At 41.1% G+C, this 25,680-nt stretch overlaps 1 protein-coding gene across 9 annotated transcripts in view; it reads left to right on the top strand.

Annotated features, from left to right (window-relative positions):
- MGAT5 (alpha-1,6-mannosylglycoprotein 6-beta-N-acetylglucosaminyltransferase) overlaps positions 1-25,680 on the top strand; it is a 355,963-nt gene that overhangs the window by 223,714 nt on the left and 106,569 nt on the right. For all 9 annotated transcript variants that reach the window (XM_057745771.1, XM_057745767.1, XM_057745768.1 and 6 more), the window contains 2 exons: positions 2,846-2,980; positions 13,740-13,873. In XM_057745771.1, the coding sequence (XP_057601754.1) occupies positions 2,846-2,980; positions 13,740-13,873 (269 nt within the window). The remainder of the gene's footprint in view (positions 1-2,845; positions 2,981-13,739; positions 13,874-25,680) is intronic.

Here is a 25,680-nt window from a genome sequence, read left to right on the forward strand (position 1 = left end):
ATCTAGCAATATGTCAACTGTTCCAAAAGAAATAGCTTGAAGGAACATTCTGGAGATGGAAGAGGTGTTAAGACAATGTATGTCTCACCCTGCTCCTACTTTATTGTCTAAAACATTGATGTCCAGGGAGGTCACTTGGGTTAGGTCCAAGATCCACACTGGATTAGACGCAGTATTGAGATGAAAGCAGTTAATATCAGTAAAATCATGTTAGCTCTCATTTGTTAAATGATTTCCATATGCTGAAACCATGAGCCGGGCTTTACAGTGGTAGTATCAACATTTATGACAGCCATGACACTGGTGATGCCTGTAAGTGCTAGCATTTGTTAAGTGTTTCCCATGCACCAGATACTAAGCGTTTTACGTGTTTTATGTTATTTGGTTTTTAGCGCAAACCTGGAAGTGGGGCACTGTTGCTTTCTGCATTTTAAAGATGAGGAAACTGAGATTCAAGCCAAAAATGGGAAATGGGTCCCTCGAAGTCCCGTGGAGAGGACGTGGAAGAGCCAGGATTTGAGCCCTCTGTCTGACCTCAAAGCCTGTGCTCTTGACCACCAAACCATAGTGCTCCTTTCAGAGATTGAGAAACCTGAGGTCTTCTGAGCCCTTCACCACTCTTGTCCCTTTAACAGCTGCCTCCCGTTGCCTTCCTCCTGCTTCCTTTAAAACACGTTGGGAAACACAGCCTATGAAGTGGGTGCCTTGATACATCGAGCTGTCATTCCTTCAGTGCTTTCTGTGGGCTGGTTCTTGGTATGGGATGTACAGAGATGACCGGCGTGTAGCCGAGAAGATGCCAACCTTTTAATAGTTTCCACTAATACACTGTAAAATAATGACACTAATTGCAGGGTGCTTAGTACTAATTAAAGTGAGGATGCCAAGCACAGGGAGGGCAGAAACTGTGCCTACTGCTCACCACTGTGTATGGAGCACCTAGAATGGTGCCTGGCACACAGTGGGTGCCCATAACGATTTACTGAGCAAATGAGTGAAAGGATGAATGAATGAGTGGGTGGTGAAGAAATGGAGTACCATGGGAGCTCAGGAGATAGGTGCTCCCCAGGGAGATCCAAAAAGCCATATTTAGGGATCTACCAGGCAGAGACTTAATGTGCTGGTCAAGAAGATTATGGAGGTCTTTAAGCCCTGGTGACAGGGCCAGGTGTGTTTTATTTGAGTACACAATTGTGGAAGCAACATGGAGCAGTGGTTCCCAGCATGCCTGCACATTAGAATCACCTGGGGATCTTTTTAGACTCCCCAGGCCCAGACCATATCCCAGACTAATTAAATGACAACCTTTGTGGGTAGGACACAGGCATATGTATCTGTTGATGCCTGCGGGTAATTCCAAAGTGCATGCATGGGAACCACTGAATACAAGGTGGACCAGGAGTCAGCCGACTGGCTCAGTGGGCCGAATGCAGGCCTCTGCCTCTTTTGTTAATCAAGTTTCATGAGCCCACAGCCACACCCATTGTTGGTATATTGTCCATGACTACTTTCCTTCTATAAGAGCAGAGTTGAATGGTTGTAACAGAGAATGTGTGGCCTGCAAAGATGAAAGTGTTTACCACTTGGCCCTTTACAGGAAAAAGTTTCAAATTCTTGGGAAGAAATTGGTTATGTGGAACCTACCTCTTTGAGAAACTCAGTGGAGAAAAGGGTGCCTGGAGCAGTGTCAGTGTGGAGCTATAGGGCAGAGGCCTATTGATGACTCTTGTCCTTTGGAGGAGGGTGTCCATAATCTGGTGAAGGACCGTTACAGGTTGTGAGCATGGATATAGGGATCATTGATGTCTGATTTCTGGGTAAATGGCAGTATGCTTAGCAATTATTTGCCGCACCTTGTGAAGCTGACGTATGATCAAGTGTGTTGGCTCTGAGTGCGGGGGGCGGGTTTGTATAGATGGCTGGGTTTGTATGAGTCGGTAGGTTTGTATGAGTCGGTAGATGGAAGGATAATGAAAAAGTATAAACCATAGTACCAGTTCTCCAGTCTAGTCAGAAGGAAAAATTAGACATAAAAGAAAAAATTAGCAAACAGTACAGGACAGTATAGAAATAAGTTTGTATTGTAGAGGCTGGAAATGGAAGACATTTGGGAGGTCAGTAAGGACTGTATAATAAGGACAGGCTCTGTGGGAGAAACTAATAGGTACTGAGTATCTAGTATATGTAGCTACTTTCCATTCAGTACCTCATTTAACTACTTGAAGAATTCCTGAGAGATTGCTGTCTTACTGTCTTCTCTGTATCCAATCCTGGTGTTTTGGTTTTTTTTTGGGGGGGGTGGGGATGTGTATTTGTTTTTGTTTTTATTTTTTTTTTATGAGGAAAGATTCAGAGAAGTTAAGTAACTTTCTAAGATTTCACAGCTGCTAGATAGTAGAGTGTGATTGAATTAGTCTGGGGTATGGTCTGGCCTTGGGGAGTCTAAAAAGATCCCCAGGTGATTCTAACGTGCAGGGAACCACTGCTCCATGTTGCTTCCACGATTATCTACTCAAATAAAACACATCTGGCCCTGTCACCAGGGCTTGAAGACCTCCATAATCTTCTTGACCAGCAAATTAAATGAAGACAGATTGAGGTCCAGATCTTCCTTGGTTTTGAAGGCTGTATTTGTCTACCACCACTTGCTTTTGCAAGGGTCAGAATCGAGGCTCTGGATGGACTTGATGAATGGGCAGAATTTGGATAGGCAGCTGATTGGGAAGGGCCTGCCATCCTCCCTGATGAGGATTCTTGGGATGTTTATTTGCCTATTAAAGTTGCTAAGTGTAGTACCTTGCAGTAAATTGTTTCTCTTTTTTTCCCCTCTCTGTCCTTTCTCTAGAATAATGAAGAAGGTTGTAGGAAACCGATCTGGCTGCCCAACTGTAGGAGACAGAATTGTTGAGCTCATTTATATTGATATTGTAGGACTCGCTCAATTCAAGAAAACTCTTGGACCATCCTGGGTTCATTACCAGTAAGTGCTGCATACTATTCTAAACTTTTTAGAGCTTTTTATTTTTTTAATGAGGGTTACATGGTTGCCAATAAGAAAAAGTTTATCAAATATTATCTTTTGAACTGTGTAGAGTGTTTCTCATTCCTAATGGAAGTTCAGATTCTCCAGGGTGCCTTTTGACTTTCAAGCGCTCTTCATTATTTTCATTGATTTAAGAATAGAAAACAAATGTCCAACCTCCTTTTTACCTTCCCTAACACGTAGTTTGCCTCTCTGTCTGCCTACACCAATCTCATCTGTTTAAGCAAATAATGATTTTGATAAACTATGGACAGTGTGATTTCTTGTGTCCCTTAGGTTTGAGATGATGACTCATTTCTCTGTCCCTTTCCCCCATCAGTATTCTTGTCATTCTTGGAAGAAGAAGCTGGGCATCACTTCTCCAAATGCTGGGGTCTTGAACTTTTAAAGATAAGCCTCATGCTTAGTATAACCAGAGTGCGTGTGTTACTCTGTGCACAGTTTTTATTAATTAGTAGAAGATCTCACTGTTTCCCTGTGAGTGGGTTTGAGACCATGATTTAGTGTTTGAAACAATCTTACATGCTACACAAGCATGACCTGAAAGACTCACAGAAGTTAAGTAACTTTCTTAGGTACTTTCAGAGAAGTTACATAACATTGAATTATATAATGAAGTTTATTAATTTTGTAGTTTCCTTTATTCTTCCTAAGAAAGGCTTAGTTTGATGCTACTGTATCTCTAACACTACTTTTAACACTTGCATGAGAGTAGCTAGCTGTAAGTCTCAGCATTCAGCAGGCAAAAAAAGTATCTAGTTTGAGTTTCATAATTCTTATTCAAGAAGAGTAATGTGGAAGATTGATCTAGATGGCAGAGTAGGAGGATGTGGAACTTGTCTCCCCCCATGTACACATCCCAAATACATCTAAATGTGGAACAATTCTCATTGAAAACTAACTGGAAGCTGGCAGAAAGACTTCTGTACAACCAAGACTGTAATCGGGTAGAAAGGGAAGAAATACGATCAGGTAGGGACGGCTGGGAGGGGACTTAGAGGAAAAGGGATATTGCAGAAGCCAAGACCTACCCCAGGGGTGAGCAGGTGAAAGCCACAGATTGGGCACCTGAGCCATGGGGTCCTTCATGGGGGAAGCAAGCCACCTTGTTAGGTTGGAGGACCGCTGAGACCAACAGGAGAGCTGTGGGAAGTCTAGAGCCTGCTTGGGAGGAGCGTGTGTGCCCTGGCTTGCCCCTGAGACAGGGCAGAGAGGACGGATAGAGGTTTCCTGCAACTGCCTCAGCATGTGCCAGCCCTAGCCGAGCAAACACTCCAGCCCCACTTACTCCAGGTCACAAGGTAGCACTGGATCTGGGGTGGCCACCACGAGAGAGAGAAGAATGTGGATGCAGAGGCAGCCTGATCCCAGGATGGAGGCTGGGTGGGGCGGCAGTGGCCATTGTTGGTGCTTACTCAAGCAGTGCATCAGAAGGAGCCCAGACCTCTGACAGCAGCCACTCAACCACAACTCACCCCCTGATACATGCTGAGAGGACACACAGGCTCCATCTGCCAAGGGTGCCACAGCAAGGCAGGGATAGAGGAGATTGGGGGCAGTGAGTGACCATGAGGGGCAAAGGTACTTGGATCTGAGGCTGCATCTGAGCAGAGTGAGGGAAACAGTTGTTGGTGCCTGCACAGACAACACACTGAGAGACAGCTCAGATCTCTGTGGTCAGCCTGCACAAGCCAGGAGCCTGCACCCTGAACGTTCTTCAGCATAAATCACATGCTAGGCCACAAAACAAGTCTCAGCAAATTTAAGAGGATAGAAATTATATCAAGCATTTTTTTCTGACCCCAACGGTATGAAACTAGAAATCAATTGCAGAAAGAGAAATGGGAAAAGAACAAACACATGAGACTAAACAAACATACTAATTAAAAAAAAATGGATCAAAGAAAAAAATCAAAGAGAAAGTCAGAAAATACCTCGAGACAAATGAAAATGGAAACACAACTCTCTAAAACACATGGGATGCAGCAAAAGCGGTTCTAAGAGGGAAGTTTATGGTGATACAGGCCTTCCTCAAGAAACAGGAAAATTCTCAGATAAACAACCACCTAAAGAAATTAGAAAAAGGAGAACAAAGCCCAAAGTCAGCAGAAGGTAGGAAATAATAAAGTTCAGAGAGGAAATAGAGACAAAAAAAGTAGAAAAAAAATCAATGAAACCAAGAGCTAGACTTTTGGAAAGATAAATAAAATTGATAAACCTTTAGTCAGGTTCACCAAGAAGAAAAGAGAGGACCCAAATAACAAAAGAAGAAATTGAAAGAGGAGAAATAACTAGTACCACAGAGATACACAAAATCATAAAAGTACTATGAACAGATTAAGTGCCAACAGATTAAATAACCTATAAGAAATGCACAATTTTCTAGAAACATACAGCCCCCAAGATTGTATCAAAAAGAAACAGACCACTAGAACAGGTCAATCACTGGTAGTGAAATTGAATTGTAAACAAACAGACAAAAAACTCCCAGCAAACAAAAGTCTAGGACCAGATGGGCTCACAGAGGAATTCTACCAAACACATAAAGAAAAGCTAATACTTACCCTTCTCAAACTATTTCTAAAAAATTGAAGAGGAGAGAACACTCCCAAATTCATTCTACAGTTCCACACTTACCCTGATACCAAAGCCAGAAAAGACGCTACAAAAAAAGAAAATTACAGGCCAATATCTCTGATGAATATAGATGAGAATCCTCAACAATATATCAGCAAACCAAATCCAACAATATATAAAAAGGATCATACACTGTGATCAAGTGAGATTTATACCAGGGACACAAGGTTGGTTCGGTATTCACAAATCATTCAATGTGATATATCCTGCATTAACAAATGAAAGGATAAGAATCACATGATCATCTCACTAGATGCAGAACAAGCATTTGACAAAGCAATGTCCATTCATGATAAAAACTCATCAAAGTGGTGATAGATGGAGCATATCTGAACATAATAAAAGCCACTTGTGACAAACCCACAGCTAACATTCTACTTAATGATAAAAAGGTAAAAGCCTTTCCTCTAAATTCAGCAACAAGACAGGATGCCCCTTCTCACCACTTCAATTTTACACAGTGTTAGAAATCCTAACCACAGAAATCAAACAAGAAAAAGAAATAAAAGCATCCAAATTGGGTGGAAAGAAGTAAAACTGTCAGTATTTGCAGATGACATGTTACTTTAGGTAGAAAACTGTAAAGTCTCCACCAAAAAACTAGTAGAGCTAATAAAATCAGAAAAGTTTCAGGATACAAGATTAATACACAGAAATCTATTGCTTTTCTATACACTAATAATAAACTATCAGAGAAGGTAAAAAAAAATCCCATTAAAATCACTTCAAAAAGTATAAAATTGCTAGGAATAAACAACCAAGGAGGTGAAAAACCTATACTCTGAAAACTGTAAAACATTGATGAAGGAAATTGAAGATGATACGAAGAAGTAGAAATATACCCTGAGCTCTTGGACTGGAAGAATTAATATGTTTAACATGGTCGTACTGACCAAAGCAACCTATGGATTTAATGTGTTTGCTATCAAAATATCCATAACATTTTTTGCAAAACAAGAACAAATATTCCTAAAACTCATCTGCAACCACAAAAGACCCTGAATTGCCAAAGCAGTCCTGAGGAAAAAGAACAAAGCTGGAGATATTTCTCTTCCTGACTTCAGTCTGTACTACAAAGCTTTAGTAACCCAAACAGTGTGGTGGGAAAATAAATTAGTGTAGCTGCTATGAAAACAGTATGAAGGTTCCTCAAAAAACTACAAAAGAACTATCATATGACCCAGAAATTCCACTGCTGGGTGTATATCCAAAAAAGTTGAAAAGACGAATTCAGAAAGATACATGCACCCCAGTGTTCATAGCAGTACTATTTTCAATAGCCAAGATATGGAAACAATACAAGTTTCCTTCAGTAGACAGACCGATAAAGAAGTGGCATATATATGCAGTGACATATTACTTAGCAATAAAAAAAGAGTGAAATTCTTCCATTTGCAGCAAGATCAATGGACCTAGAGGATATTATGCTCATTGAAATAAGTCAGACAGAGAAAGACACATGTGGTATGATATGACTTTTATGCGAATCTAAAAAATAAAATGAATAAGGAAAAAGAACAAAGCAGGAGGAATAACCCTCCCAGACTTCAGACAATACTACAAGGCTACAGTAATCAAAACAGCATGATATTGGCACAGAAACAGACATATGGATCAATGGAAGAGAACAGAGAGCCCAGAAATAAACCTATACACCTACGGTCAATTAATCTTCAACAAAGGAGGCAAGAATCTATGATGGGGAAAAGACAGTCTCTTCAGCAAGAGGTGTTGGAAAAGCTGGACAGCCGCATGTAAATCAATGAAGTGAGAACACACCCTCATATCATACATGAAAATAAACTCAAAGTGGCTTAAAGACTTAAATATAAGGCATGAAACCATAAAACTCCTGAAAGAGAACATAGGCAAAACAGTCTCTGACATAAATCGTGGCAGTGTCTGCTTAGGTCAGTCTCCCAAGGCAATAGAAATAAGAGCAAAAATAAACAAATGGGACCTAATCAAATTTATAAGCTTTTGCACATCAAAGGAAACCATAAACAAAACAAAAAGACAACCTACAGACCAGGAAAAAATACTTGCAAATGATGTGATCAATAAGGGACTAATCTCCAAGCTATACAAACAGCTCAGGTAACTCAATAACAAAAACAGCCCAATCAAAAAATGGGCAAAAGACCTAAATAGACATTTCTCCAAAGAAGACATACAGATAATCAGTAGACACGTGAGAAGATGCTCAACGTTGCTAATTATTAGAGAAATGCAAATCAAAACTACAGTGAGGTACCACCTCACACCAGTCAGAATGGCCATCATTAAAAAGTCTGTGAGTAACAAAAGCTGGAGAGGGTGTGGAGAAAAGGGAATCCTCTTACACTGTGGGTGGGAATGTAATTTGGTGTAGCCGTTATGGAGAACAGTATGGAGGTTCCTCAGAAAACTAAAACTAGAGTTGCCATAATCCAACAATATCACTCCTGGGCATATATCTGGATGAAACTCTAATTCGATACCTGCACCCCTGTGTTCATAGCAGCACTATTTACAATAGCCAAGACATGAAAACCTAAATGTCCATCGACAGATGAATGGGTAAAGAAGATGTGGTATATGTTCACAATGGAATATTAGTCATAAAAAATAATGAAATACAGTAAGTCCCCTACATACCAATGAATTCCCTTCCGAGAGCTCATTTGTAAGTCCAGTTTGTTAGTAAGTCCAACAAAGTTAGCCTAGGTACCCACTAACACAATTGGCTATATGGTACTGTACTGTAATAGGTTTATAATACGTTTGCCTCTTTGGAAGTTTACAATTTGAAGGTTTGTATGTAGGGGACTTACTGTAATACTATTTGCAGCTACATGGATGGACCTAGAGATTCTCATCAAATCTAAGTGAAGTAAGTCAGAAAGAGAAAGACAAATACCATGTAATATCACTTATTTGTGGAATCTAAAATATATATGACACAAATGAACTTATTTACAAAACAGAAACAGACTCACAGACATAGAGAATAGACTTGTGGTTGCCAAAGGGGAGTGGGGCTGGCGGAGGGATGAATTGGGAGTTTGGAATTAGCAGATGCAAATTATTATATATACAATGGGTAAACAACAAGGTCCTACTATATAGCACAGGAAACTATATTCAATATCCTGTAATAAACCATAATAGAAAAGAAAAAAAAATGAAAATTCAAAATATTAAGAATCTTCTCGAAAACAGGGGGTGGGAGCATCCATTGTTGTAGAACTTCTTTGCAGTGGCAGTGATTTTCTCACTGGGCAGTGAAATGCTCTTGGGCAGAGGAAGGGATTCATTGAGAAGAGACTAAGCACTTTTCATTGCTTTTTAGATATTCAGGCAGACCTTGGAGATACTGAGGGTTTGACTCCTAGTCACTGCAATAAAGCAAATAGCACAATAAAGCGAGTGACACAATTTTTTGGTTTCCCGGTGCATATAGAAGTTATGTTTACACTATACTGTAGTCTGTTGTGTGCGACAGCAGTATGTGTTAAAAAAAAAAATGTACATCCCTTAATTTCAATCCTTGCACAGATATGAAACACAGTGTGAGAATATAATCAGTATTGTAAAATCTTTGTATGGTGGCAGCTGGTAACTAGACTTGTGGTGATCATTTTGTAATGTATAGAAATATGGAACCACTATACTGCGCACCAGGAACTGGCATAGTGTTGCAGGTCAATTATACTTCAAAAACAAAGACAAAGACAAACTCATGGGAAAAGAGATCAGATTTGTGGTTACCAGAGGCAGGGGATGGGGGAGGGGGAGTTGGTGGACAGTAGTCAAAAGGTATAAACTTGGAGTTATAAGATAAATAAGGACAAGGGCTATAATATACAACATGATAAATATTATTAACACTGCTGTATGGCACTTGTGAAAGTTGTTAAGAGATTAAGTCCCAAGAGTTCTTATCAAAGGAAAAAATTTTTTTATTTTGTATCTATATAGTGATGGTTGTTCACTGAACTTCTAGTAATCATTCCATGTTGTATGTAAGGCAAATCATTATGCTGTACACCTGAAACCTATTCTGTGTTGTGTGTCAATTATATTTCAGTAAAACTGGAAAGGAGAAAAGAAACTTTTATATACTTTTTTGCTAAAAAAAATACTAACCAACCTCTGATAATGCAGGGTTGCTACAAACCTTTAATTTGTAAAAAATGCAGTATCTGTGAAGTGCAAAAAAATGAAGCACAATAAAATGAGGTGTGCCTGTAGTTTCATAAAAAAGCAAAATAAAAATCTGGGTTTGGTCCAGGATAGCACTCTACCGTCTGCATCAGGTTTTTCCTGTTTTTCAGTTTGTTTTTTGAAATCTTCGTGAATCGCGGGCCGCCATAAATGTTCTCTGTTACATGGGAGTAGCCATCTTTCTTCTTGGTTAATAGGCCTTGTAAATAAACAAACTTTTTCTTTTTTTTTTTTTTTAGCTACAGCATTAAAAAAAAGAGCTGTTTTTCTCTGGCATTTTGTGAATGGCAGGCTTCTGATAAATGTGCAAAAAGGACTGGGTGTTTCAAGCATCCCTAGACTCACATATCCTCATCATTAAAAGCGCTGTTTGGATGGAAATATATTCTCAGTGGTAGCGTCTAGGTCAATTAAAAAGAATGATTTTATTATTAAAGTGGTCACCGTTGATTGGTATTTGATTCTTGTTGGATGAAAATGCATTATCTCCGAGGGGATTTTATGGAGGAGTGTATTGTTTATCCTTCCTTTCTTTAACAAATCATCTGTGTTAGTGATATTAGCTGGCAAGAGGTCTGTTAGGACTTTAGGGCTGCCATCTTTGTGGTGTGATGCAGCTAAGATCTCATCCAAAGGCCAAGCAGGTCCTCTAGGAAGTTTATTTCCCATTTCTTTCCCTTTTAAAGATTAGAAATTGTCAGCACTCTCTGTATTCATCTTGGGCAATGGAAGATGATAGAAATTCTATTCAGTGTAAAGTTATTTGTTTTTTATTTAGGAGCAAACCTGTAAGTCCTGTTGATCTTGGAAAAATATTGATAAATTCTATCCAATTTATGTAGGGACCCAGGACATTCAGTTAAACATTTATTAAACACCTACATGTGACTAGTATCCTGCTGGGTGCTGCAAAACTTGTATCCATTTTGCTTCATGTGAGGCCTTTGCTGAGCATGGAGAACACACAGAAAAGTGAGATGCAAATACTGTGTTTTACATCAAACTCCAAATTAGAAAGTAGGTCCTGGCAAGGAGATTGTGATCGTCCATCTCTAAGTGTGACTTTGTGCAGAGAAAATGTTCCAGGAATCATTTGGCAATGCTGCAGCCAGCCCTGTTAGGAGGCCAGCTGCCTCGGGCAGCGAGGCAAATATCTTTCTAAGTCATCAGTCTGTTTTTGATGCTCCAGACACACAAAAGACATTAGAGGAACAGCATAAATATTAACAACACAAACCCAATTCCAAAACACACAGATGTAGAAAGTGATTGAAGAGGGAAAACTATAGTGTTCAGTCTCTTCTGTCATAGAGCTCCATCTCCTGCCTCAGGTTTATAAAACAAACCCAGATAAGCTGAAAAAACAGGTAATTCCCACACCAAAACTTCAAGTATAAGCATGTAAAGTTACAAGTGTCTGAGACATCCCATCATTCATTCTGTAGCGTTCCGTTGAGTAGAAGCCAACATCACACAGCATACATTTGGGCCCCGTATAAAAGTCCAGGATTTCAGGAGTTAGGTTCCTGCCAGGCATCCTTCCTCATCAGGGTTTGTTTTAATTATCCAAATTTAAAATAACACCAGTAAAACTCCAAGTTAAAAATAGAGTCACAAGCTAGAGAGCGTTAGAGTCGATGACAGACACATGGAGGCAGCCGAAGCCTTCAGGGCAAAGGTTCCTGTGACGAGGGCGGGTCCTTCCTGTGCCTGCTCAGGGTGCTGTCCCCTTTGACTCCCAGCTCTGTTCCTCTTGAGGACGCTGAACCCTCCCCAGCCCCAGCTGTTAGTGTGTGTCCCTCCATCCCCTCCACCCTCCTCCTATAGTCACCTTTGCAGAGCTGCCACCATCATCCCAGCTGTTTTCTTTGCTGCTTTTTTTTTTTTTTATTGGACTATAGTTGAGTTACAGTGTTGTGTTAGTTTCCGGTGTACAGCACAGTGGTTCAGTTATACATACGTGTATATATTGTCACTATGATGATTGCATGTTCTTTGAGAGCCCCATGGGAATCCAGAAGAAGGACACTGTTTCTGTGGTCAGCTTGTATTTCACTTTGTGGTCATGGCCCACCCTCCTACTTTGTCTCCTCTTTTTGTTTTCTTCCTTGTCTAGAGAAATAGTGCTGATCTCTGATGTGAAAATTAGCACACTAAAATGACAATTTACTATTGCTCTTCCTGAAAAATCCAATCTGGTGTTTGCATTCTTTTTTTCTTCATTGTGCATGGACGTAAAGATAATTGGAAGATGAACTTCTTACTAGTGGGAAAAGGAAGAAAGAAACTGAATCAAGTGCTGAAAAGTCATTGCCATCATCTGATTCTAAAATGTGGGCTCTAATCTTTATTTACTTTTATGTTTATTGGTCCATAAAGAGCTGTTCAGAATTAATGTGGATGCATAACAACAGAAAACAGTGCTGTGTCCATTGGCCAGTCGTGAGTTAAATTTACATCAGTGTTTTGAGAACCAGTGATGAAATAAATATAACCAAAATCAATAAATTCTGTTTTAGTATTGATTCCTTTCTTCTGATTGGTCATGCCTTATGTACTCCACAGCAATGGTCAGAAGGCTTTTTCTGTAAAGAGCCGGATAGTGAATATTTTAGGCTTTGCTTGGCCATGTGGGCTCTGCTACAGCTACCAGACTCTACTGTTACTGTCTGAAATCAGCCATAGACATACAGAGACAACCAGGTTTGGCTAGTTCAAATAAAACTTTATTTTTGAACACTGAAAGTTGAATTCCATATAATTTTCACATCACAAAATATTCTCCCTTTTTTTTTTAAACCATTTAAAAATGTAAAGATCATTCTTAGCTGGGAGGCCATACAAAAACAGGCACTAGACCACGTTTGGTTGATGCTGTTCTAAGGCTTTGGTGGAATAACCAAGTGAAACATCTTCAGTTTCACTTCTTTTCGAGCTCTAGGAGAAAACAGTATTCACTTTGGTGGAATAACCAAGTGAAACTATGCCCAGTTTCACTTCTTTTCAAGCTCTAAGAGAAAACACATACATAAAAATCATCACTGCCTACTAAGTGAGATTCTAAGCTTTATCTAAAATCACGTGCTCTAGTCAATTAATGAACATCTTGAATAACTGTTGAAGGAGATAGGGCATGCCATGTGCTCTAAGCAGAGTAAGACCTCCATCTCAGTCTGCCCGGGCTGCTGTACCAAATCATCACAGCCTGGGTGGTTTATAAACAGCAGAAATGTATTGCTCACATTTTGGGAGGCTGAAAGTCTGAGATCAGGATGCCAGCATGGTCAGGTGAGGTCGCAGACTTCGCATTGTATCTTCGTACTGTGGAAGGGCCTAGGGAGATATATGAGGGCTCCACTGTCATGACCTTATCGCCTCCCAAAGGCCCCATCTACTAATACCATCTCCTTAGGATTCCAGCATATGAATTTGGGGGACATAAGCATTCAGATCATAGTAACCTCTAAAAATGGTGCTTCTTTATCTCTTCCACAGTTGTTCATTAGGCACCACTGTATGCTCAGCCCTGGCTAGGGGTACAGCAGTGACCACGGCAGCCTGCAGTTCCAGCTTTTGGGAACTTTTTATTTCGCTGGTATTTGAGCATCTTCTGTGCTTAGTCAACTGTCTGAAGCAGATCGTATGAGCTGTGTGGTGGCTCCGGCTTGAAAGTCACACATGGGCATGTCTGGTAGACAAGCTAGTGTAAAACCTCTCAGTTCCTGCCCAGTGGCATTTTTAATTTAAAGGATTTGTCCATCTTCGGTGGTCCCTGAGGGTGGGGGCAGAGCTTTTGGTTTTTTGACTTTGGGGTCGGGGTGGAGTTTTACCCACGGCGACTTTTGTCTTTCAGGTGTATGCTCCGAGTCCTGGACTCATTCGGCACAGAGCCAGAGTTCAACCATGCCAACTATGCCCAGTTGAAAGGCCACAAGACCCCCTGGGGCAAGTGGAATCTGAACCCACAGCAGTTTTACACCATGTTCCGTGAGTAGTCGTGTCTCACCTCTGCTTTTCATAATGCCGCCAAAGACAAACAGGAAAAGAAATGAGGTCTCCGTGTCCTTCTGGTTGCAATTCCTAGCTCTTAGCTGTAGACATGAATGCTGTGAAACCTTTTTCTTGGGAGTAACTACATTTTTTTTAATTGGAGTTGAAAGTCTATGGGAACATTTTATGAAAAGCCTTAGAAATGTTCTGGAGAAAAATGTTCAATATGAAGTATCTCTGGGAACCATCTGAGAAGGGACTTTTGGTGGACTTTAATTGGCAGGCACTAAACACACTTCATGCCACACAGACACTGTTTGGGGTCCACTTGATGATTCATGAGGAATAAGGTCTTCCATGTCCATACATTTTCCAAATAATTAAACCTTCATTATTTAAGCATCAAACTTTGTAAAGAAAAAAAGTCAGCCTTTTTCAAAATGGAACAATTTAAAACTGTTTCATACCTTACTGGCTTCTTAAACCTTGGGTCCAGGATGAAATCTCACCCTCTCTTGCTCACGTGGTGTCATTGTTGCCAATAGTAGTGATTATTTTGCACAGTGATGTAATGGGCAGGCTAAAAGATGGTGAACTAACTGGCTCCAGCTGTAGCTTCTCAGCATTTTTCTGTTCTTTGTTCCTTTCACACATTCACCATTTCTTGCTGCTGCCATCAGTCCTCCTACCTGTGGCTTCATTTCATTTATAGTTAGCTGAGCACTGTGAAGCCAAATACCAAATCCAATAGTATTCATGCCAAAAATGAATTTTTTGTTTAAGTCCATGGTTCTTGGTGATTCCCCTTGATGAGGTGAATTCCTGTTCTGGAAATGAAACGTTCCCTGAGTTAAACAATTCATTTAGACACTCAAGAGTGCAGATTTCCATTTTCCTAAATTATTGGAATAATTTTAATCCAGAGATTTCCATCCTAGAATTACTATCTGAGATGCGAATCTGTTTGCTTTGTTAAGACCCGAGGCCCCCTGGTGTGCCTTTTCCTGGTGTGCTGGCCCCTCCCTCTCACATGCAGAGACCTGAAGGTAACCTTTTGTCGGGTTCACTAAACTCAACAGAGAACACATTGGACTAATCCTTGGATGTGAAGTATGAGTAGGAAGGAAGGATTAAGAAGGGAAAGTGATTTTAAAAATCTTCTCATGTTTAAATCTTTATTTTAGCTCAAAGAGGTATGTGAGAGTGTTCTGTATGCGTCGTAAACCTTATTATTACCATTCCTGGAGCTCTGTCATCCTGTCGTAGCCTGTCCCTGGGGCACAGTTTCAGGGACTGACTACTATAGGGCGCGGTGGCTGACGGGTGGCTGGCAGCATGGTGAGATGTGGCTAGAGTTACCTTTGGATCGACATTGCTGTGTACATTTGAGAGGCTGGGATGAGGTGACACAAAATAACCTAAAAGGTGACTTGTGTGTTACTTCATGTACGTAAAATGTTAGCTGTGCCCAAAATGCCCCAAACTTAAACAACATGGTATGTCTATGCCCTCTATGGGATGGTATTTCCCTATATCTGGGATGTAGAAATAGGAGGCTTTCCAGAAAGAAGTACTCATTTAGAATTCAGAGTCCAAAAAAAACTTATTTTGTTCTCCATAAATGGGGAATTTCAGTAGTGTTGCTTGATTGAATTGAAATCAATTCACTGCTTAATATATAACTAAAGATGGAAAAATAGATTAATTCTTATTAACCTGGGAAGGGGATAGTTTCTTAACTCAGAATTCAGCAGGAATCAGGGGGCAAAACTGATACATTTGACTGCCTAAAAGAAAACAAACAAACCTGTGTGGCAAAATCAAAAATACCAAAAAATAACACCATAGCAAATTCTGTTACAGAAGATTAATATCACTAATACATAAAGAGCTTCTAAAAGTTGAGAAGAAAACATTCCGCAATCCATTAGGAAATGGGCAAAAGCAGTTTGGAGAAAAAAGAATTGTATCGCCCCCCAGTGTATGAAAACATGTTAACGTCACTCATGATAAGAGAAATGCATTTTAAAACTGCACCAAGATCCCATGTCGCACATATCAGACTGGCAAATATCTGAGAGTTTCTAACGCAGCTCTTCGTATGGTGAGACTCAAGGAAAGCAGTGGGAATGCAGCCCGGCTGGTGGAGTCCCTGTGCAAGGGGATTTGTCACCGTCTAGCATAGTTTCCTAGGCATCTTTCCTTTGACAAGATTGTATGTAGGAATCCATCCCAAAGATAAGTGAACAAAGATCAGACATGGCATGTGTACAAGGGCATTTATTGTGGCACTGTTTTTTACTAGGAAAAGACTGGCAATAACCCAGAGGTTCCTAATAGGGGACTGAGTGAACAGTACGGTCCATTGATAGAGTGAAGCTGTGTGTAACTGTGCGAAAGGGCTGAGGGAAGACTCCACTGTCTGGAGGGAGATGTCTAGGGTATATTAAGTGGAGTATCATTCTGGACTCACGAATTATTTTCCGTTGGTTTGATTCCAGTGTACTGCAGTCATTACTCTTTCTGATGCTCAGACTACCCCAGCTTTGTCTCCTGTGTCCTTCTGACTCCACCCCAGGCATCTTTCTTAGCTTCCTTCCAGATACTCCAAGCAAGAAAAACCCACAAACTCAATCGATCACCTTTGCAAGTTTCTAGGACACCCACTTCATTACCCTGAAAAATAAAGGAGAAGAATCCAGCTTTGATTGTGGCTTTCTAGGACAAATTGTATTTGAAGATAATCAAATAGTTGATGAGAGAACGTTGTTCATTATGAAGAAATCAGAGCTAATAAATGCAAAAGGAATGAAAAATTATAAAATCAGCATTTTATAACTCCTAATGAGAGAGTGGAGCAAGGCGGGGACCCTCAATGGTGGCAAAATCCATCCAGTAACAGGGTGATGGAAAACTTCCTCCTGGCTGAGTCTGTCTTAAATGGAGGAAATAGGGAAATGAAGCAGTTTGGGACGTTTATCTTGTTGACACATGCCCAGGCTGGAGAATTTGTAGCAAAAAACGACTCCCCACCCTACTTCCAGTGCCTGTCCACAGGGAATTTGGGTGCATCCCTCAGGGAGAGTCCCTTCTTTCCACGTGACAAAGGGGTCCAGTCTAACCCAGTCTTTCCCACGGAATCTTCCTTCCATTCCCTCTTCCTTTGGGTAAGTGTGGCTCTTCTCACGGCCTGAAGAGGAAGGCCATTCCTTTGAGTGAAAAATGAAAGTGTCAACAGTTTGCCTATGTCTTGTCAATTTTTAAGAAATGAAATAGATTTACTAGAGCTTAATAGATGGGCTGATAGTAATCATTACATAAGTGATGTATAGTGTGCACTTAAACTGCAGGTGTACTTAGTTTGTTTTCTCCTGATGGGATGGATGCACACGGAAAAGTTTGGAGACCACAGAAATAGTATTGTACTCATAGAATCAAGTCGTCAAGTCCAGCTGTCTTTTTTTTTTTTTTTTTTTTTTTTTTTATTTTTGGGGGGTATACCAAGTTCAATCATCTGTTTTTATACACACCAGCTGTCTTATTATGGGTTACCAGTGTTCTGGCAGTTGTAGAGTGCAGGGAGAGGATGGAGAAGGCTGGTTAGAAAGGTCCCAGTAGGAGGATAAGGAAAGAGGAAAACTCACCCATCGTTGCTGAAGCATCTTTAGGAGAAGGGAAGTGAGACAGATGCTCCTGGCCAGGTTGATGCTCTTGAATACTCAGAGAGCACGTCTCACTTTAAGGCTGCTTGTATTTCTCCTCTAACTCATTTCTTTACTAAGTTGGTAGAGTTTCTACCAAGTTGAAAAGCCTGGCTTTTCTTTACTGCTTTGCCCCAAATTTCAGAATTTCACTAGAACTATCCTCTCCACGTATTCTGTTTGCATTTGGGCATTTTTGTGTGTCAGCATAGACTGTTCCCAGCACCTTCCTAAGCAGCTTCTATAGGGACCAATCGAGTGGTCAGACAGCAGTAAGGCTATTTAACTAGATCTTTGAGGGATGGTTTTTTCCAGGAAGCTGAGCTGAGCAGTGTGGTTCTTCCTCCCTCAGGGCAGGCCTCTCATTCCTGCTCTTACCTCTTGTTCATACTCAAGCGTGGCTTCTGAGCTGGGCGCTGAGACCATCTTCCTGCCTCAGAGCCAGCTGAGAAAGCTCAGCTTGGACCAGGCTATTCCTCCTCAAAGACCGCAGTGCCTTCCCTTTGCCCGTGAGGTAAGGTGCAAAGCCCATAACATAGCTCTCGGACCCCCTGCCTTTTCTGCGCCACCGCATTCCTCCCCTAGGCTGGGCCTCACCAGGCAGCTTACTGGTGTCTGAAGGTGCCGCCATGATTCCTCACCACCTTTGCTGCCTTCATATCACCCTGGTAGCAAATTTTATTTTTCTCTTGAAGTCTCTGTTTAAATGACTTCCTCCATCTTTCCAATCAAATTTAAAAAATAACCCTATTACAAAAACAGGGAAAGCCTCCCCATGGAAAAAGTCTTCTATATCCTAATGTAAGCATTAGTATCTTTTTCAGGGGTGTATTTTTTTTCCAGGGGTATATTTTTGCATAGTTATAACACACATACTAAAATTTTATATCTACTTTTTTTTCCACTTAATATATCAAAAAATATTTTCAAGGTTCTACTTTTAAAACCATTGTTTCCAAGGCTGTTTATATAGTCTATCAAGTAGACTTTCTATTTTATTTGGGGGTACTTTTGCTAATTCTTGTTGAGAATTAGTTGTTGCTTTTCCTGGGCTTTCCAGGGACTTGACCCTATATTTGGGCATTATTTCAGTCAACAGCCTTTAATCTGCTTTTAATACTGCTTTTCTAAACTCCTGAAGATATTCTCTTATTTTTCTCAGTCCTAAACAAGGTGCATTATACCCCAGTAAAGGAGTGAAAGGAATCTGCTCACACAGAAAAATCAATAGAAAAGACATCTGTCTATACCATTTGCAAGAGAAAATAAAACCCTGAAGTTGGTGTCTTGCACCTTGAATTATCCCATATTTGGATAGTTCTAATTATCTGCATGAAACCCTCTCTCACAGCTTCTTCGGGCTTATGTGAACACATCAGCAGTGGTAAAACATCATCTAATTGAGTTTTTTTCGTCTCTTGCCCTGGAAACTGTGGCTGAAAGTAGCAATAGCAGAGGTTACCAGATTCCTCATTCCTGGTTTCAGGCAAGCTGCATCTCTGACTTATATTTACCTTCTGTCATTGAAGAGCTTCAGGAACGTTTATTAGTCTCTTCAGCAACTTCCCTGTTCATATCACTGTCATGAAACATCTCCTCCTTTCCAGGCAAAGTCTGTTTGTATTGGTTTATTTTTACTTAAGTAATTTTTTAGTCCTTTTGAGAATTTGCCTTCTGGATGCTCGTGTTGTGTAATTACAGTCCGGGCTGCGGGATATCCAGTGTTTCTTGGCACATGTGGAAATTTGGGAGCTGCAGCAGAGTCAAGTGAGGAGCAGATTGGGGATTCTGGAGGTGTTAGAGCCCTCCCCTCCCCGTTTCACCTCCAACCCCTTTCCTTTTGTTATACCATCTGGCCTCTTTGATGTTGTCCTTCCTTCTCTCAGCTTTTAGGTGTCTCCCACTTTGCCAGGTTCTCTCTGACACCCAGGTCATTACATGTGCTGTTCCTTTGTCTGGAAGCCCTGTCCCTTGCCCTTCAGCCCCCTGCTCACCCTCCAGGGAGGTGTCCTGTCCTCCAGAAAGCCTTCCCTCCCTGAGCCATGCATTCCTGAGCCATGCCCCACCCCACCTGTGTGCCAGCCCAGATCCCACTTGGTAATCTCCATGGGCATCATCACTGCTGAGTCCTCAGCCCCTGAAGTTGTAACATCATTGGTAACAAATATTTGTTGAATTAATAAAGAACAAGCAGACCCAGCCACAGAATGGGGTTAATGAAAATGTAAGTCACATCATGACACACCTGTGCCCACAATGACATAGCCTCTCACTGTAGGAAAAGATGAGTAGCCTCAAGACCTGGAGTGGTCTGGCCCCGCTACCCACCTGGCCTCATCTCTTACTACGTGTCCTCTTGTTCACTACTCTCTAGCCTCCTTACTGTTTTTTGGATGGGCCAGGCACACTCCTACCCCAGGACTTTTGCATTGGTTGTTCCATCTTCTGGAAGACTTCCATATCCCCTCCTTCAGGTCTTTAACTCAAATGTCACTTTAATGAGACTAATCCTGAAACTCCTCCCCCCTTTTTAAATGCAGCTCCTTTCTCCCCCAGCTTCTAATGCCGCTTCGCTGTTTGCTCTTTCTCTATAACTATGTTACCACTCAGCATTTATGCTTCACAGACTTTTGTTTATTTTCTTGTTTTCTCCCCTGGAATCTGAGGGTAGTATTAGTAGGGGTTTTGTCTGTTTTGTTCATCGCTGACAGTCCAGCACCTTGAAGAAGGTCTGGCACGTAGTAGACATTCAGAAAGTACATATCGATTGAATTAAATTGAACATAATGCCTGCTCTGTTTTTAGTCCATGCAACCATGTAGGAAAGGGTAAGAAATGTACAAATCTAAGATTACACTGTATAGCACAGGGAAGTATATTTAATATCCTGTGATAAACCATAATGGAAAAGAAAATTTTAAAAAGTATATGTATATATAAAACTGAATCACTTGGCTGTACAGCAGAAGTTAATGCAACATTGTAAATCAACTACACTTCAATTAAAAAAAAACTCTAAGAGTACAGAATCTTCTTGAAGCCAGTAACCTCATGTTCCTCTCCGTTGTCTTCCCACAGAATTTGTTCACATGGTTGGGTTTCCAGGAGTTGTTCAAATACTGGTGGTTGTGATCATTGACACTGTAACTCTTTGAATTTCTCTGAGGACTTGGGGTTTGCGGCCACGTTTATTTGCGTAATCAGATCGGAATAGTGGCTTGTAGACCAAAAATCTTGCCTGACAAAACAGGAATTTTAGAAACAAGTTAGTTGCCTTTCATGCAAATGACAAATGTTGGCTTCAGCTGAGGGTCCATAGCTTCCGTGTACGACTTTATTTTTAGGGCCTGACAAGCAAAGGAACTATTCGTGATTCAAACAGCCTTTTTGGCCTTTAACTTGGATCAGTAGGACTCTTGCCTTTTACTTCTGTGCAGACCAGTGAGTAATAGGATCAGCCTTGCAGCTCCTTCAATCTGAGTCTCAGCCTTCAGGAGTGATGTTATTCTGAGGGGTCCATTCCCTCCTAAATTGCTTTTTGACACTGGAAAAATTTACTCTGGTGTGCCTCTGTCAACAGTTCAGACGCTCATCTTTTCAACTCCACTGTACATGATAGTTTCCCTAGCCTGTATCCCAGCCTCCTGTCTCTCAAAGAGTCTAACATTGCTACCATTTGGAGAAAAAAAAAAAATCAGTTTTGATGAAATTTGAAGCATAGCATCACTATGTACAGTATTTAAAATCAGATTACTTCTTGTGTGATGTATTGGTAACTTTTTTTATGGAGATTTTTTTAAATTTGTTTATCTATTGGCTGCATTGGGTCTTCGTTGCTGCGCACAGGCTTTCTCTATTTGCAGCGAGCAGGGGGTTCTTTTCATTGCATTGCTCAGGCTTCTCATTGTGGTGGCTTCTGTTGTTGCAGAGCATGGGCTGTAGGCACGCAGGCTTCAGTAGTTGTGGCACATGGGCTCAGTAGTTGTGGCTCACGGCCTCTAGAGCACAGGCTCAGTAGTTGTGGGGCATGGGCTTAGTTGCTCCGCCACATGTGGGATCTTCCCAAACCAGGGCTCAAACCCGTGTGTCCTGCATTGGCAGGCAGATTCTTAACCACTGCACCACCAGGGAAGTCCCGATAACTTTATTTTTCAGTAGATTTTTTTTCTATCATGTTGGCTTTGTCATCATTGGAATCAGCATCAACATTGTGAGTGCCATGAATGACAGCAGCCAGTATTCTTCCCTGTTTTGTTATGAAATTTTTCAAATATTAAAAAAAGTGAAAGAAATGTAAAATAGAAGCCCACAGCCTAGACTCCACAGTTAACAGTTTGCTTTATTTGTTCTATGACCTATCAATCCATATGTCTATCTTCTCCCCATTCATCAATCCAATTTTTTTTCTTTTATGTATAAAAGAAAAGTTAACTCTTAGATGTTTCAGTGTGACATCATTAACTAGAATTCAATGTTGGTCACCAAACCAGTTGTGTTTGTTTATTTTTTATGTATATCACTGAATTACTTTCTTATTTACTTTCTTTCTCCCCAACTGAATACAGGCTCAATGAGGGGAGTTTCATCCATGCTTATCTTGTTCACTGGTATATCCTTCACTTCTAAGATGTTGCCATAGCCAAGTGCTCAGTAAATGTGCTGAATGTTGAATAAATGATATTTAGAAACTTGTGATGTTAGAATTTTAAAAGCTTAGATGACTGATTTGTTTCCTTTCTTCCCAGCACTTTGTGACCTAGATAAAAAGATTATGTTCATTAATCTATTTAATAAATATTTATAAAACACTTATAATATACCAGGCCTGAGCTAGGTTCCAGGATACAGTGGTGAGCTCTCTGGATTCTCTGAATCCTCAGAAGAATGGGCTTTGGTTTGGGAGCTTGTGTGCAAAGAACATGATGCTCGAAGTAGTTCAGCTATGGCCTCTACCGCCTAGTAATGGAGCTCTGCCTACAAAGTCAGTCACGCTAGGTAATGAAGCATTCATCATGGACTTAGTCATGCCTTCAAAAATACTTTCTCAATTCCTACTATGCTCTGGGCTCTGGAAAGTCAGAGGCACGTAAAACAGAGCTCAATCCTCAAGAAGCTATAGTCATAAGTGGAGGTAGTGATGTGTGACAAGGACTCTTCATGGTCTAAGAGAACAAAGGAAGGGTACTTATCTCAGTCATAGGGAATCAGGGAACCCTTCAACTAGGAGGTGATGAGAGCTGAGACTTAAAGACAGGAGGAAGTGATAGACGTGCTAGACACATGCCACTGTGAGATAAGGTGGGAAAATATGGCATTAAAAACCCCAAGCAGGTCATGAAGAAGAGGTATCCATGGAAGGGTGACCTGGAATGACAGGTATGCTGGGCCCTGCTTCCCCCTGAAGGAAGTGAAGCTTTTCAGCAGGAAACTGCCATTGTCACATATTTGTTTCAGAGAATACCTTGTCAAGCAACACAAAGGATGGATTGGGGTTAGGGAGCGGTGAGACCCGGGATGAAGGGGCAAGGCTGCAGGTGTGGAGTCTGCTCGGAAATCCACTGCAGAGTTTATGCGGGTGCGGTGATGTTCGATATTCATTGATTTAGACGCTCAAGAATTGCAGACATCTGAAATGTGGTAGGGTGTATTAAACAGGACTCCTGTCAGATTGGCTTGGCCACAAGGGTTTGTTGGCTCTTGTCAGGGGGAATTGTTGAAACCGGCTTCAGGCAGAGCTGGATTCAGGGCTTGGGGATCTCTTTACTCTCTCCCTGTCTCGGCTTCGCGTGTGTCTGGGTGGACATCATTCTCAGGCAGGCTGTCCTCACACGGGCACAGAGAGGACATTTGCAGCTCTCGACATCTACCTTGCCTGCTTAGTGACTGTAGCGGAAGGATGTAGTGCACTCATCATGCAGCAACTGTGATGGGGGAACTTGGATGGTAAACCCATCTTTCAGCTGAGCCTTGGTCAGGTAGAGTCCTCTGGATCATATGCCCACCCTTGGAGGCGTGGGGAGACAAGGGGTCAGGCCTGGCACCAGCTCAAGCCACCCAGATGAAACAGAATTGCATGACTGGTGTGGGAAGGGCAGTTCGTTCCACAGAGCAATGCTGGCAGACTAGACCCATGGGCATTGCATCCGAAGGGGTGAGTCCAGGCGCTGAAGCATTGTGCTGCTTTCACAAGCAGTGATGAGCTGTGGTTATTACCCTCAGAAAGATACCTGCAGCACATTGTGTAAGTGAAAAAAGAAATTCACGAAAGAACAGGTACAGTAAGATCCAATTTGGGGAATAAAAAGGATCCATGAGTCTAGAAAAGGGGAGCCTAATAGTGGTTATTTCTAGGTGGTAAAATGATGGATGGCATCTTTCTTTCCTTCTATCTTTCTCTGTTGTCTGAAAAAACTTATACACTGAGAATATGTTTCTGCTATAACCAGGAAAACTGTTTCTATTTAAAGAAAAGAAAAACCTATCTATTGAAGTTTTGACAAGACTTGATAAGGTCGAAACTAGGAAGGATGAAGAGGAGAGAAAGAGATGATGGATTTTGAGAAGCTGACATCCCCTGGATTTGGTGATTGGCTGGCTGTGAGGCTGCAGAGGGAGCCCAGCTGGCTCTTGGTGACCAGGTGGCATGGGGTTCCCCAACACTGCAGGGCCAGTTGTGGTTAAAGGCTGTCAGACACCTGTTAGAATGAATTCTGTACTTCTTAGAGATACTTAGAACTGACTGGTTGAAAAATCAGACTTAGGAGAATTTATGCTGTTGACAGAAGGCTCAGTTTGACTTAATAAAAACTGTGAATTACATTTCAAAAGAGGACATTGTAACTGCTTGGTAGATATATTGTATTCCTAATTTATTAAGTAGTTAGTAAGGTCCATGAGGGCAGAAACTCATCTTTATGTTGTAGTTCCTCAGTACCTAGCATATAAACCTGGCTCATAGAGTGCTCTTAAATGTTTGTCATTGAGTAAGCTATTCCAGGTAAACTAACAGTAATTCTTAAAAGAAGTCATTGCAGGAGTCAGCTCAGGAAACCCACCAAACTGATTTGATTTGTAATCATTTGTAAATAGTGCTTTCCAAGTGCTTAAAATAGTGCTTTTCTTGATAAGAAGAAAATATCTGAAAATTCTTTAAAGATCATTTCTAATGTTTAGCAAATCCCTTCCACTTTGTAGCACAGAGAAAAAAAACAGCTCCGTTCTACGTACATATAACATACGTTGCTCAAGAAACTGAGGAAAGACTATATATAATGTATAGTGTGTGTGTGTGTATATATATATGTTTTGGTCTTTCATGCGTATTTTGGTCTACCTTATAATGTTATTTTCCTCCAAAGCATGTTTACCACTATGGTTCACAGAGTCCAGAAAATAAAATATTTGGACTCTGAAGCTGTATATTAAAGTGCTTTGAGGAGCTTGGGCTCTGGAAGCAGCTGGTCTGGCTCTGAATCCCAACGTTGCCATTTCCTGGCGTGTCAACTTGGCTAGTTTAAGTAACTCTCTGTTTTCTCATCTGTACAAACATGTTATAAGGTTGTCATGAAGATATAACAAAATGGTCACTATAAAGCACTCAGATTGTCAGCTATTTAAAAAAAATCACATTTGTTTATCTCCTGGGACGGAGTGATTTCCAAAAGTACAGGATTTCCTGTGTCTCATTTATGATGGGATTTCTTTGATTTACCTTGAAATGTAAATACCTTCCCTTTGAAACCCTCCCAACACAGCTGAAGTCTGTGTTCCCATCTGAAGGCAAAGCAAAAGACAAAGCTTGGCCTGAGGGTAGATCTCCACAGAAAGGTCCTTTCAGATTCATCAGCCTGTACTTGCGGCTTTTGGTTTATTATAAGCAACTTTAGGAGGGCTTGGGTTCAGACCGGGGCTCTTGACAGGGATGTCACCAGGCAGGCACCCAGCTGCTGGCTGGCTCCTTGGAAGCAATGCACACCTGCTCTGTGGTTACTTCCGAATCACCTGCCAGGCAAGTCTCAGCTGAGCATCCCTTCGTGTTGCAGACACTCAGTGTCCTGTGACAGGTTCAATGTGGCCTGGAAAGAGACATGGCCAGTCTGCCTG

The sequence above is a fragment of the Hippopotamus amphibius genome, chromosome 8, assembly GCF_030028045.1.
Source record: "Hippopotamus amphibius kiboko isolate mHipAmp2 chromosome 8, mHipAmp2.hap2, whole genome shotgun sequence".
NCBI lineage: Eukaryota > Metazoa > Chordata > Mammalia > Artiodactyla > Hippopotamidae > Hippopotamus > Hippopotamus amphibius.